The sequence below is a fragment of the Chrysochloris asiatica genome, unplaced genomic scaffold, assembly GCF_000296735.1.
Source record: "Chrysochloris asiatica unplaced genomic scaffold, ChrAsi1.0 scaffold00078, whole genome shotgun sequence".
Classification (NCBI taxonomy): domain Eukaryota; kingdom Metazoa; phylum Chordata; class Mammalia; order Afrosoricida; family Chrysochloridae; genus Chrysochloris; species Chrysochloris asiatica.
In genome coordinates this window covers 2,439,548-2,452,862 of record NW_006408596.1, presented here as the reverse complement: position 1 = coordinate 2,452,862, position 13,315 = coordinate 2,439,548, and the positions used below count along the sequence as shown (strand labels likewise).

The 13,315-nt window shown below is 41.1% G+C and overlaps 1 protein-coding gene across 1 annotated transcript in view; it reads left to right on the top strand.

Moving 5' to 3' along the window:
* Positions 1 to 13,315, top strand: part of KNTC1 (kinetochore associated 1) — a 141,721-nt gene that overhangs the window by 48,940 nt on the left and 79,466 nt on the right. The window contains exons 33-39 of the mRNA XM_006865485.1: positions 4,503 to 4,783; positions 6,357 to 6,529; positions 7,930 to 8,027; positions 8,683 to 8,821; positions 9,424 to 9,480; positions 10,767 to 10,930; positions 12,676 to 12,780. Coding sequence (XP_006865547.1) covers positions 4,503 to 4,783; positions 6,357 to 6,529; positions 7,930 to 8,027; positions 8,683 to 8,821; positions 9,424 to 9,480; positions 10,767 to 10,930; positions 12,676 to 12,780 — 1,017 coding nt within the window. The remainder of the gene's footprint in view (positions 1 to 4,502; positions 4,784 to 6,356; positions 6,530 to 7,929; positions 8,028 to 8,682; positions 8,822 to 9,423; positions 9,481 to 10,766; positions 10,931 to 12,675; positions 12,781 to 13,315) is intronic.

Here is a 13,315-nt window from a genome sequence, read left to right as displayed (position 1 = left end):
AAGTGGGTACTGTCTCTTTAAATTTCGAGAAGATCTATGCACATGCGTAGTAGAACCCTATGAGGGTGGGGTTGGAGTATCCGTCAGATCAGGCACCCCTGTAGTCACCCAAATGGAGGTACGCAGACAGCAAGGGACCAATGAAAAGATACCCCCAAAAAAGAAAACAAAGAATGTCCACACCTCTATCTCTGCAGCCCTGTCAGGCGTCCGTGGCTGCTCTCATCCTTTCTTCGCTTGGCCCCACACAAAATGGCGACTCCTGGAGCAGCTGAGCGTCCCGAACCAGGAAGCAATGGATTTCTTGCTTCTGCCACAAACTTCCCAGCTGTAAATATTCCTTTTTATGTGGTTCAGAGTTCTGGGACCATTCCCTGAGCCTTCTTGGTCCTGTAGTCTGTGTTGTTCTTGGCAGAGCTCGTCACTACACTTCCACCCGATCCGCCATCTTTTTCCGGAACCCCATTTGCATCTTATGTTTCACAAATGAAGAAAGCAAAAATAATTTGATGTACATATACAAAACAAAAAATATATATTCTTTTAAATGTCCAAAGGGTACATTTTGAAAGCCAGCCTCCTGTTCCCTGTAGGCACACAGCCTTACTCAGTCCCTGGGCCTAGAGCCCACAGCTGCTCCGTCTTTACATGCCACCGCCTCTGCTGGTCCTCTCTGCTGTCACCACTTTTCTAGGTAGGATCTCATGTTTTACTGATGCTCTTCCTTCTTGATGGTCCTTTCATGAAATGAAAAATTAACTACTCTCCCCTCTAAGTTGCACATCTTCTACAATTACAGTTGTGACAATCGAAATTAATCCTGTTAACAGTTATTCACAATGAAAACATAAAACCGTCTCACCACCATCCCCCATGCCCTTTCACCAGGTCCATATGGAAAAGAAGAAAAGTATTCAGTGGGGATTCTGCCTTAACCCCCTCATTCTGAAACTAAGCACACTGATGAAAACTTGTAAGCCAGCCACTTCATGCCTTTTTGTTGTTGTTAGGTGCCATCGAGTTAGTACTGACTCATAAGAACCCGATGCACAACAGAACGAAACACTTTCCAGTCCTGCACCAGCTTTGCTACCTTTGAACCCATTGCTGCTGCCACTGGGCCCATCCAGCTCGTTGGGGGTCTTCTTTTCTTTTGCTGATCCTCCACGTTACCAAACATGATATCTTTTTCCAGGGACTGGTCCTTCTTGATAATATGTCCAAAGTATGAGAGACGAAGTCTGGCCATCCTGGCTTCCAAGGAGCATTCTGGCTGTACTTCTTCCAACACAGATTGCTTTGTTCTTTTGGCAGTCCATGGTACTTTCAATATTCTCCTCCAACACCATAACTCAAATGCATCAATTGTCACACTGTCTTCCTTATTTACTGTGCAATTTTTACATGCATATGAAGTTATTGAAAATATCATGGCTTTGGTCAGGCATACCTTAGTCTGCAAACTAACATCTTTTTGCTTAAACAGTTTAAAGAGATCTTGTGCAACAGACTTGCCTAATGCAATATTCCGTTTGATTTCTTAACTGCTGTTTCCATGAGTGTTGATGGTTGGTCTGAGCCAAAAGAAATCTTTGACAACTCTCAGTCTTTGTCCATTTATATGGATGTTGTTTATTATTGATTAGTGGTGAGGATTTTTGTTTTCTTTACATTGAGGTGTAACCCATACCAAAGGCTTGTGTGGACTTTAATCTTCATCAGTATTTTAAGGCCTCTTGGCTTTCAGCAAGTAAGGTTGTACCAACTGCATACCTGATGCTGTTAATGAGCCTTCCTCCAATCCTGATGCCACACTTTTCTACATATAATCCAGCTTCTTGGATTATGTGCTTAGCATTCAGATTGAATAAATATATGGTAAAAGAATACAACCCTGGAGCACACCTTTCCTAATTTTAAACCATTCAGTGTTCCCTTTTTCTGTTTGAACAATTGCCTCTTGGCCTATATACAGTTTCCTCAATGAACACAATTCAATGTTCAGAATACTCATTCTCTGCAATGTTGTCCATAGCTTGTCATGATCTACACAATTGAAGGCCTTTGAGTATTCAATTACAGGTAAACATCTTTCTGGTATTCTCTGCTTTCAGCAAAAATCTATCTGACGTCAGCAATGATATTCCTTGTTCTCCATCCTCTTCTGAATCTTGCTTGGACCTCTGGAAGTTCTCTGTCAATGCATAGTCATTTTTGTATTTGGAAACATTTTAATTGCATGCAATATTAATGATATTTTCCCATGAGTTCCACATTCTGTTGGTTCACGTTTTTTTGGAATGGCACAAATATGGTTCTCTTCCAGTCGGTTGGCCAGGTAAGTTGTCTTCCAAATTTCTTGGCATAGATGAGTGAGTGTTGTTGTTGTTAAGTGCCATCGAGTCGGTTCCGCCCATAGCGACCCTGTACAGGGTTTCTGATCTTTACGGGAGCAGAAAGCCTCATCTTTCTCCTGCGGAACCACTGGTAGTTTCGAACTGCCGACCTTAAGGTTAGCAGCCCGATTCGTAACCACTATGCTACCAGAGCTCCTTAGGTGAGTGAGTACTGCTTCATTTTGTTGAAAGATTTCAATTTGTATTCCATCAGTTCCCAGCACCTTGTTCTTTGCCAATGCCTTCAATGCACCTTGGACTTCTTTCTTCAGTATCATTGGCACTCGATCATGTGCTGCCTCTTGAACTGGTTGAACACTGACCATTTCCTTTTGGTTTAGTGACTCTGTGTATTCCGTCCATCTTTTTTTGATGCTTCAAGGAGAGGTGTGAACTCATGAGCAATTACCTACCCCTATTTTGCCCAGCGAGTCCTTCAGTATTTCAAGTTGAGGCTTGAGTTTTTTCTTCATTTCCCTCAGTTTGAGAAATGCTGAGCATATTCTTCCCTTTTGGTTTTCTAACTACAGGTCTTTGTACATTTTTAAAATAATATTTGACTTTGTATTCTCGAGCTTTTATAGCCCCTTTGTTTTTGATAGCCAGTGTTGAAATTGCTGGCCCCTGTCTAGCCAGTACACTGAGGACATGGGATTGTGAGCAACTACATCCAGAAACAAAAGTCTGTTTCATCAAATTGTAGCAATTCACACTTGCTCACAGTATCGAATATCTTCATCTGGTCGAATTCTGGTCAGCTAGCCATCCAAACTAAGTCAAATAGGTACTAGCTGCAGGTTTGGGAGTTCATGTACGCCTCCCTGTACTTCAGACCACCTGGTCATTACATTCTCAGCCCTAGCTTCCAGGGGCTAGGTCATTGCTCATGAGCTCAGGAGTTCACATCTCTCCCTAAACTGTCTTCCATCCAGGCTTTCCTCGTCTCTCATCTCAAGGTCAGTGGGTATCAGTGGAACCTGGCCAGACTCAGCCCATGTCTTCATTGCTCCATTTCCCCCACTTCCACTCACAAGGAGATCCAGGTGGTCACCAGCAAGCAAAGTAGACTGCCTTTGAATTCCTATTAAGTTTCCCTCCTAGCAGGGTTGATTTATTTCTTGCTTTACGGTTTTATGTACTTTGTGATTCACTTTAATTCTGAGTTGTCCAATAATTAGTATCAAGAGGGAACCAGTGATATAAAAAGTGATCAGTAAAATATTTATCCTAACAGTGAAACACAAGGGACATTTCTTTTTTGACTCCTAATGAAAAGGGTTCTGTGAGATTTAGTAAATATTTTCTAGCAGCGCAGCTATAGTAACTACCAGTTATAAGTTCTTGCATTTATTTCTGTAAAGTGGTATTTTTGCAAGATGCACCGTTCTTCAGGTAAAAAATGCATTGTTTTCAAATTTTTATCTTTGATTAGGTATTCATTTCATCATAGATTATGTATATGTAGTCATTGAAACTAATATTTATGAAGCCTATATAAGAATTGTAAAAAAAGAAAATTATATAACATTAAGTTATTTTTGTAGTTGTTAAGTGTGGTCAAGCCATTTCTGACTCACAATGACCCTGTGTAAGGTTTCCGAGAAATGGCTGGTGGGTTTGAACCACTAATCTTGCATTTAGCAGCCCAATGCTTCTTGTACTTCTCTATACCAGGACTCCATAATGCTACGTGGAGAAGGCAGTATCTTTGATGTGATTGTGCATGTAACTATTAAAATGCAGATGAAAAACGGAATGAAAATTCTCAAGAAAATTGGCGAAGTTTAATATGTGATGTGATGCTGCTTAATGATGTCATAGCATGCACACGACTGGCTATCCCCCTCCCCCCCCCAAGAATATGAACGATAAGACCCCAAATGTCAGTAGTGCTGACGTTGAGAAACCATGGGCTAAAGGGATATTTTCTAAATTTTTAATTAATTCTTTAACTTTTATAACTTGAAAAAGGCCTTAAATTCATATTTTTACGGGAGAATAGTCTTTGGGGGAGAGATAATACAGAGAGAACTGGAAGATGACAGTGATTTTTACAGTAGATAACTGAGGAGTCTGGAAATCTTGTGTTGTTTACCTTTGCTACAGGAGAACTTTGAGATCTTCCTTCCATTTGAAGAGTATAGCAGCCGTTCCCTGGTGGCCAACCTTCACGAACAGCACATTAAAGCTCATGAGGTCGCCCAGGCTAGGCACAAACCCAGGAGGCGCCCTGAATCCACGTCTTCTGGGATGCAGAGCGTGCATGTGGAAGCAAAGCTGCATAGACAGGCCCTGGCGCTGCAGGTGTCGGAACAAGAACTGGAGGCCGAGCTCACCCTGAGGGCCCTCAACAACGGGAAAGTGGAAACAGCGCTGCAAAAATGCAGGTGATGTTCCCGATCAATGTGGCGCAGCACTTGTGGTCCACCGTGCACTTCCTTCACGTCTTTAGTAGTAAGAGTGGTTTCTTGTCCTGCGAGTCTAAATCAAAACGTAGTAGTACAGAAAGCCGAGTAGCTAATACAGCATCGTTTTGTAACTGTTTTTTATAACTCTCTTTTAATAACCTAATGCTGCAGTAGCACAAAAGGATCACAGAAATTTGTTTACTCACAGTTCAGAAGGCAAGGCGTTTCTAATCAGGGTCTTGAACATGTTAGCGCTTTCTCTGCCAGTTTCTGGCATCTGCCAGTGACCTTTGGGGTTCCCTGTAGTCAGGTCTTACTGTTTTTACTGACACCTCTGGGCCATTTTAGGAGTCCTGGTGTGGTGCGGCAGGACAATGCAAGGTTGATTTGAACAGCAAAGTCGGCCGTTGAAATTCACCAACCACTTGTTGTTGTTGTTGTTGTGCCACTGAGTCAGTTTGACCCATAGTGACTCTGTATAGCCTTTCCAAGGAGCGGCTGGTGGGTTTGAACCCCCAACCTTGTGGTCCAGAGCATTATCCCATGGTGTCACACCAGGACTCTGGAAGACCTCTATAGGGTCATTATGACAACACTTTACAACAACAACGTGGTATTTTTATTCCACATACTCAGAGGGGATTAAGTTTAGGATCCACCCTACTCCATAAGGTCTCATAAACATAATAAAGAAAACGAGTTCCAGCTCGGTACAGATACAGGCATTAGAACATCACCAAGTGCTTTGAGGAACACAAGTCAGTTCACAGCAGTAGCATGCTCTGATCATTGGACTCCATCAGTCATATTCAGCCAATCGCGTGATTATTGAGCTTTGGTTTCTGGATACTTTGACGTTTAACGGTGCTCTAAATAAGTAAAAAAAAAGTGTGTACGCTATACCATGAAATCAGTTTCTTAAAAACTTTTTCTTGTGACTTGAGTAAAGGTTTAAAGAGCGGATCATCACGTTTTGTTTCAGCTCATTGATTGATTGTTGTTGTTAAGTGCCATTGAGTTAATTCTGATCATATCCCACTTTTTCACTTTTTCCCTTTGTTTCCCATTTCCATTCCTGCTTCTTTCCTAATCCATCTGAAATTTGTCCTTGGGTAAATGCTGCCCTTTTAATCTCAAAGGTTGATTATTTTAAAGAAAGGGCAGCTGCCTAATGTTGTTATCCACCTTATAGACCCAACCTGTTGTTTGGCTTAATTTGAGCCAAGGGGGTGAGCTCACTTCCTGCCCTGAAGGGTGGCTAAGGATCATAGTCTTTGGGGTTTTCCCAGTCTCTGTCTGACCAGTAAGTAACCTGGGTCTCTTTTGTGATCGTGAATTGTGTTCCACATTTTCTCCTGCTCTACCTATGGCCTTCTCCTGCAATCCCTTTCAGAACAATTTGGTGACTTCTGGTTTCAGAATCCTGGGGCTGTGAAAGTGTAAAGATATTAAGTATTGATGACGATGCTTATAGGTTAATTAAAAAAAAAAAAGCCTACTGCATTTGCTTCCAGTATTCAGACTAACTACTGACGCTTCCTTTTCCCCACAGAGACTTGTTTAAGTACCACTGCAATGCCGACACTGGGAAACTGCTGTTTTTGACCTGTCAGAAACTTTGTCATATGCTAGCTAATGACATCCCGATAGTAATACCTGTGGGAATGGATCTTCCTTCAGTGATACATGACTTAGCCTGCCAAGCTGCTACCATCTGCAGCCCAGGTGATGAGATTTATCCCACAAAGTTTCATATTCCATAGTTCATTTCATGCCTGGGTACTTCAGAATAGCTAGTACGATTGGACGGCCATATCTACAGGTTCCACAATTGAAAGTATTCAGAGAGGAAAAAGCTTGGCTTCTAAAAGCAATGCCATGGGCAAAGCAATCCCTCAAAGGCTGGTGGTGGTGGTGGGGTGCCGTGGAATCGATTCTGACTCACAGCTCCCCTACATAAGGTTTCCAAGGCTGTAAATCTTTAAAGGAGCAGAAAGCCTCATCTTTCTCCCGTGAAACACCTGGTAGATTTGAACTGCTGACCTTGAGGTTAGCAGCCAGAGTTTCTTCCTCAAAGCTAAGAGGGTGCATAAAGCAATATTTACATAGCATTTATATTGTATTAGGCATTGTAAGTAATGTAGAGATGATTTACAGTATATGGGAGGATGGGCCTAGGTTATATGCAAATACTGTGTGTGCCCTTTTACATAAGGGACTTGATAAACCATGCATTTTGATATCCGAAGGAGGTTTGATACCCGAAGGAACAAGCCCCTCCCTCCAAATGCTAAGGAATAGCTATATCTCCATTTTACATCAGGACAGTTATAACTACTAGCTGCCTGTTGACTTTCATAAGATTGTAAAATTCATTGTCTCCCTATATCTGATTGTAGTTTCAAGCCAGGCTTAAGAAAAATGTTGAAATTTGCTGTGGGTTAGATATTGAGATGCGTACTGCAAGGTCACAGGTTCAAACCTAGCAGCTGCTCCAAGGATGAAAGAAACCCCATGTGGGGTTGCGGTGAGATGGAATTGATTAGATGCTGGTGAGTAGTTTTTGTTGTCAACTACAGGAGTCAACATATTGTCAGGAGGGACCAGTCGCTGGAGAAGGATATCATGTTTGGTAAGGTAGAGGGTCAGAGAAAAAGAGGAAGACCCCCCCAATGAGATGGATTGGCCAATTGGCAGCATTGATGGACTCAAGCATGGCAACAGTAGTGAGGTTGGCCCAGGATCGGGCAGTGTTTCTTTCCCCTGTGCATGGCGTCGCTAGGGGTCGGTACCGACTCGATGGCACCGAACAACAACAACAACAAAGAGTCAAAACCGTGCAGAAACCTTTAAAATTTTAAATGCCATTAGAACATTGTTATTAAAAAGTTGTTTGTGGTTCTGTTGTTGTTAAGTGTCATTGAGTCGGTTCTGACCCATAGTGACCCAGTGTAGGGTTTCCGAAGAACAGCTGGTGAGCTTGAACCGCTGACCTTGTAGTTCAAACGGCTTTGCAGTCTGGCACATTAACCCACAGCGCCACACCAGAACTCCGTATTACTGTAGACCTACAAAATATGCATATTAGTGTAATAATGTTCTTCTTTCTTCCGTTTTTCTTTCAGATTTTTTGCTAGATGCTTTAGAACTATGCAAATATACTTTAACAGCCGTGGAACTTTCCAGGCAGTGCCAAATGGATGACTGTGGAATTCTAACAAAAGCAAGTCACTTAAAAATTTTTTTTCCACCAAAAAAACCCTGCCAACCTACTATGTGTCAGTTTAAAATCATTCACAAAATCTACAGAAACAATGAGTTTACTTCTCTCGTATTTCTTACTCCAAACTAGAAAATGGCTGATGGGCAAGAGACCTCTCCCGATGTTAGGTTTCTTCTGTAGTTAGTTTTTCCTGTCACATTTAATGCCTTCAGTTTGAGCTGTCGTTTAGCACATTTGAACTTCAAGCTAGGTCTCACTGCAGCTAGTCCCTAACTTAGAGTAACTGTTTAATTTATGAGACCTTTATTACAAGCTTTTACCTAGAAGAAAGCAGCTAATCCAAACACCACACCTGTTGCTGTCGAGTTGACTTTGTCTCATAGCGACCCTATGGGCAGAGTAGAACTGTAGTCTTTGCAGAAACAGACTGCCACATCATTGTCCCTTGGAGCAGCTGGTGGGCTCAAACTGTCAACCTTCTGGTTAGCAGCCAAGCTCTTAGTCATTCTGCCACTAGGGCTCCTTTGGAAAGAATTTGACCATCAAAATGGTGTTTGGCACTCATCTGTCAGCTTCGAGCTGGATTTGGTGAAAAGTTCGGGGCCTGTTTCGCACTGACCTTAGTAATGTTTTCTCTGTATGATTTGGTATTTAGACTTCTTTTGGAACACACAAAGATCCATATGAAGAGTGGTCATATAGCGACTTCTTCAATGAAGATGGAATTGTCCTCGAGACCCAGATGGTTCTGCCTGTTATTTATGAGTTGATTTCTTCATTGGTGCCTCTAACTGGTAAATCTCATTGTTTTGTTATTTGTCTGTATTTTTGCACAAACATTTGGAAGCAGAGCAGTTCTTAGTAATTATAGGTGACAGGCATACAGGTGAGCAGAAGACATATGAGACAAAAGAATGCCCTTTAGCTGATGCCATTTACTTTTATTTCAAAAACAGGCTAAACTAAGTGGTGTTAGTGGAAAGCAGGTATGATGACCCTTGTGGACAGCTGATAGATAAGGACAGGTGGGGCAAGAAAGAGGCTTCTGGGATGCTGCTTGTTGGATACATGCAGCTTGTGAACGTTAGCCCAGGTTGTACATTTCTCTGTGCATTTCTCCTTATGTGTATTTTCCTCGGTGGGCTCCTTGGGTGCTGCTCCCGTGAAAATGAGAGAGAGAAAAAAGTTATTTTAAGTAGCACTTTGCATTAGAACATTATTTGATAATAGCAGAATTGAAATAGTTCTGCTTAAATGAGGGGACTTCCAAACGTCCCTGGGAAAATTCCATTGTTGTTTAATTCCCTTTTGTGTGCAAAATTTTTGAAGCCCCCTCATATATGCTTTCTAAGATAATTATTTAGTGTTGTATGTAATTTTTTAATTTCTTTTGTAGAAAGCAAGAGACATCCCTTGGACTCGGCAAGTTTGCCACACTGTCCCTTCATTGAAGGTATTTAACATGTGTGCTAGACAGGATTATATTCAAATTTTGTAAAGAAACAAACATAGGAATTCCCTGGAATCCTGAATATGAGTCTGTAGTAATGCCCCTACTGTAGTATTCAGTGCTTTGTTACTCTTCCAGAGTGGCAGAAGACTGTGTCATGTGACTTATCGTGTTACCTGTTCATAAGTGAGGGTTGAGCTGTTCAGCTGGAGAAATGGTTTTCATTAGCCAGTTATTTAAGAGCGTCCCGATTGGTGCAACCAATTAAGGGCTTGACTACTAACCAAAAGGAAGCAATTCAAATGCATCCTGGGCTCCTTGGAAGGACAGGCCTCTTGTCTGTCTGCTTCCAAAAGGTCACAGACTTGAAAACTCCATGAAGTGTTCCACTCTGCATACAATGGATCACCAACATTTGGAATCAATTGGACAGTGACTAACAACAACAACAACAACAACAACGATTATGGTTTAAACACACCGATTAATGTTTTGTTTTTGTTAAGTGCTTTCCGGTCAGTTCTGATTCATAACAACCCCTGTATAGGATTTCTGAGAAGTGATATTTTTGAACCACCAGCCTAGTGATTAGTAGTCCAGTACTTCAATATCTGGAGTCCTGGTGTGGCACTGTGGGTTAATGCACCAGACTGCAAAGCCGTTTGAACTGCAAGGTTGGCGGTTCAAGCTCAGCAGCTGCTCCTTGGAAACCCTATACCGAGTCGCTATGGGTCGAATTGACTCGATGGCACTTAACAACAATGACAACACTTCATTATCTATTGGATTTAGTTATTTTGTGATTTATTTATTTGCAGTTTTTGTGAATTTAGTGAAGGCTTACAGAGCAAACCCACTTTCTGTTCCACAATTCCTGCACATTTTGCTTCTAGTCGTTGATTGTCGTCCCTGTAAAGTAACATGACTCACCCTACTCCGCATTGTCATCTCCCTTCCTTTCCTGACCCTTCTGAACTTGGCCGTTTTGGTCTCAAATGGTTGATTCTTCTAAGGAATATATATCTCTAGTCTTGTTGTTCTCCTCATAGGCATGCTATTTTGTGATTTATTTAAGCCTCATGTTAACTCTTACTAACAAACGGTAAGAATGCATCCTGTGAGGATTGCCTGTACTGAAGTAAGCCGTCCCTGAAAACATTTCCTAATAATAAGTTCTTCTGTGTAAAAGCAAAAATCTAAAATTATAATGATTAATTATATAATTAATATATAATAATGTTGTATATTATTATGATATGTTTCCTCAGTTTACTTTTATTATTTCACAGGAAACTGCCTCATTTTACCTGTTATAAGTTCCATCTCCGCCCTGCTTCAGAACCTTCAGGAATCGAGCCAATGGGAGCTGGCTCTTCGGTTTGTAATCGGTTCATTTGGCACCTGCCTTCAGCACGTGATGTCAAACTTCATGAATGAGAGTTTGAGTGGAAAGGTACAGTTGAGAGAACAAATGCTTTGGATTAATTCTAATACAAAAGAACTGTCACACTAAGTTATTTGAAGTCCACATTTTCTTATCTGGACTGCAAAACAAGGAAATCCATCATTTGTCAGATTTAACAAATCTTCTTTGGGCATTTACTAAGATTCAGATGTGGTCCAGAGTGCTTCCACACATTTTTATTTTTAAACCTGTACAACCACCTGAGCATCTCCTTATTAAAAACAAAGACACATAGACCTTGGCCTCCAGTGCATTGTAGTTTTGAATCTACCTTATTAGGTCAAGAGTATGTGTTTGCTGTTTGTTTTACAGAAGCCCAAAGTACTACAGTTATTTTCTTTATTAACAGCATCATGTAAAAGACCCTAAAAGTAAATCAGGGGTCCTGGATTGTTGCTGTATGGTATGCACAGCACTACTCACAGCAAGATCAGAGGTTCAAACCCAACAGCTGTTGCTTAGAGACCCTATACATGGTCTCTAGGAGTCGAAACCGACTCAACAACACGTAACAACAACAGAAGTAAATAAAAAATATCCCCTAGCATAGTGATTACGAGTCGGGCTGCTAACGTCAAGGTCAGCAGTGCGAAACTACCAGTTGTTTCACAGAAGAAAGATGAGGCTTTCTGCTCCTGTAAAGATTTATAGCCTCTGAAACTCTGCAGGGTCACTATGAGTCAGAACCGACTCCATGGCACATAACCACCAGAGTCATCTTAAAACCAGACAGTAGTTTAGCTTAACTTGTAAACAATGTCTGTCTTGAGCAGTGTGCACTTTTAAGATCTGCCTAGGTGATTAAAGTGTAGTGGTTACGAATTGAGCTGTGAACCGCAAGGTCAGCAGTTCGAAATTACCAGCTGTTTCACAGAAGAAAGATGAGGCTTTCTGTTCCCGTAAAGATTTACAGCCTCAGAAACCCTGTTCAGGGTTGCTATGGGTTGGAACTGACTCGACAGCACTTAACAACAACAACAATGTGATTCAAAGTCAAAAGGACAACTTTTACCTAAGGAAAAAGTTGAGAAGGGTTGGGAATGTTGCTGGAATAGAACTAGGAACCATAGCGAGGAAGTGGGATAACTGTTGTTGCGTGGGGGAGATTGCAGTCATTGAAAAGAAACAGCGTATGCTATGTTGAAAGTAAAACTGATGATCTTGTCGTTGGTACATCTTCTCTCAATTCTCGGTAAAAAATAAGGGGGATAAAGGATCTATCTATATGGGGTCAAACTGGCAGCAGCACTTAGAAAGATTAGCGTGGGGGTGGGGGTGGGCGGTGAGTTTATGTTAATGATGAGGAACAACTCAGACAAGTGGGGAGACAATGGTTGCACAAGTCAAAGAATGGCACCGGGGGACCTGGGTGGTACATGTAGAAATTATGAATCGGTTTATGTTATGCTGTGTGTATTTTCCACAACAACAAAACTAAATTACGAAAATAAGAGTTTAGAAGGGAACTAATTGTTGATAACTTGCGTAAGGATCTGGGTTGCAAGGAGAATTGCCTTTGTTTCTATAACTCATTGATATTTATTAAATTTGTTTTTTTAAAATCAACCTTGTTGGTAAGTATAACTTTCAAATATAAAATGATTGTTTGTTATGTGTACTCACCACAATCGAGATAGAGGTACTTGACAACCCCCCCGACCCCCCAGTCAATTTCTGTAGGTCCCTGCTTTCTATGATTGGACCTAAAATGCATTTGTTCTCTTTTTAAAAAGTTGTTTGGAGAAACCACATCAGTTAAATCAAGGAATGTTGTTACGGAACTAAAAGGAAAGGCCATTAAGTTTATCAAGGAAAACGCTACAACACTCTTACACAAAGTGAGTATTTGTTCCTCTTGAGCAATGCATCTTGTAATTCAATACAGTGCTATTGTTTTGAAGAACTTCAGGAACCTGCATGATGGTTAATATTGTTTGTGTTCTTTTATTATGGTCGTTGACATTCTGTTTAGCAATTACTAAAAGGCTAATCAACCTTTTCCTCTTCCATCCTTTGATTTTAGTTATTTATTTTATCAACTAAAGGAGCTCTGGTAGTGTAGTGGTTATGAATTGGGCAGCGAACCTTAAGGTAAACAGTTCAAAACTACCAGCTGTTCCCGCGGGAGAAAGATCAAGCTTTCTACTTCTGTAAAGATTTATAGCGTTGGAAACCCCTGTACAGGGTCGCTATGAGTTGGAACCGACTCCATGCACATCATGAACAAACAAAGTATTCCAATGACTAACTGTCATTGATTTATATTCCAAGATTTCGAATCCAGAAATTGTATTTTATTTTTCTGCTCTGCGAGAGGCTTTCTACTCCTGCAAAGATTTATAGCCTCGGAAACCCTATACAAGGTCACTGTGG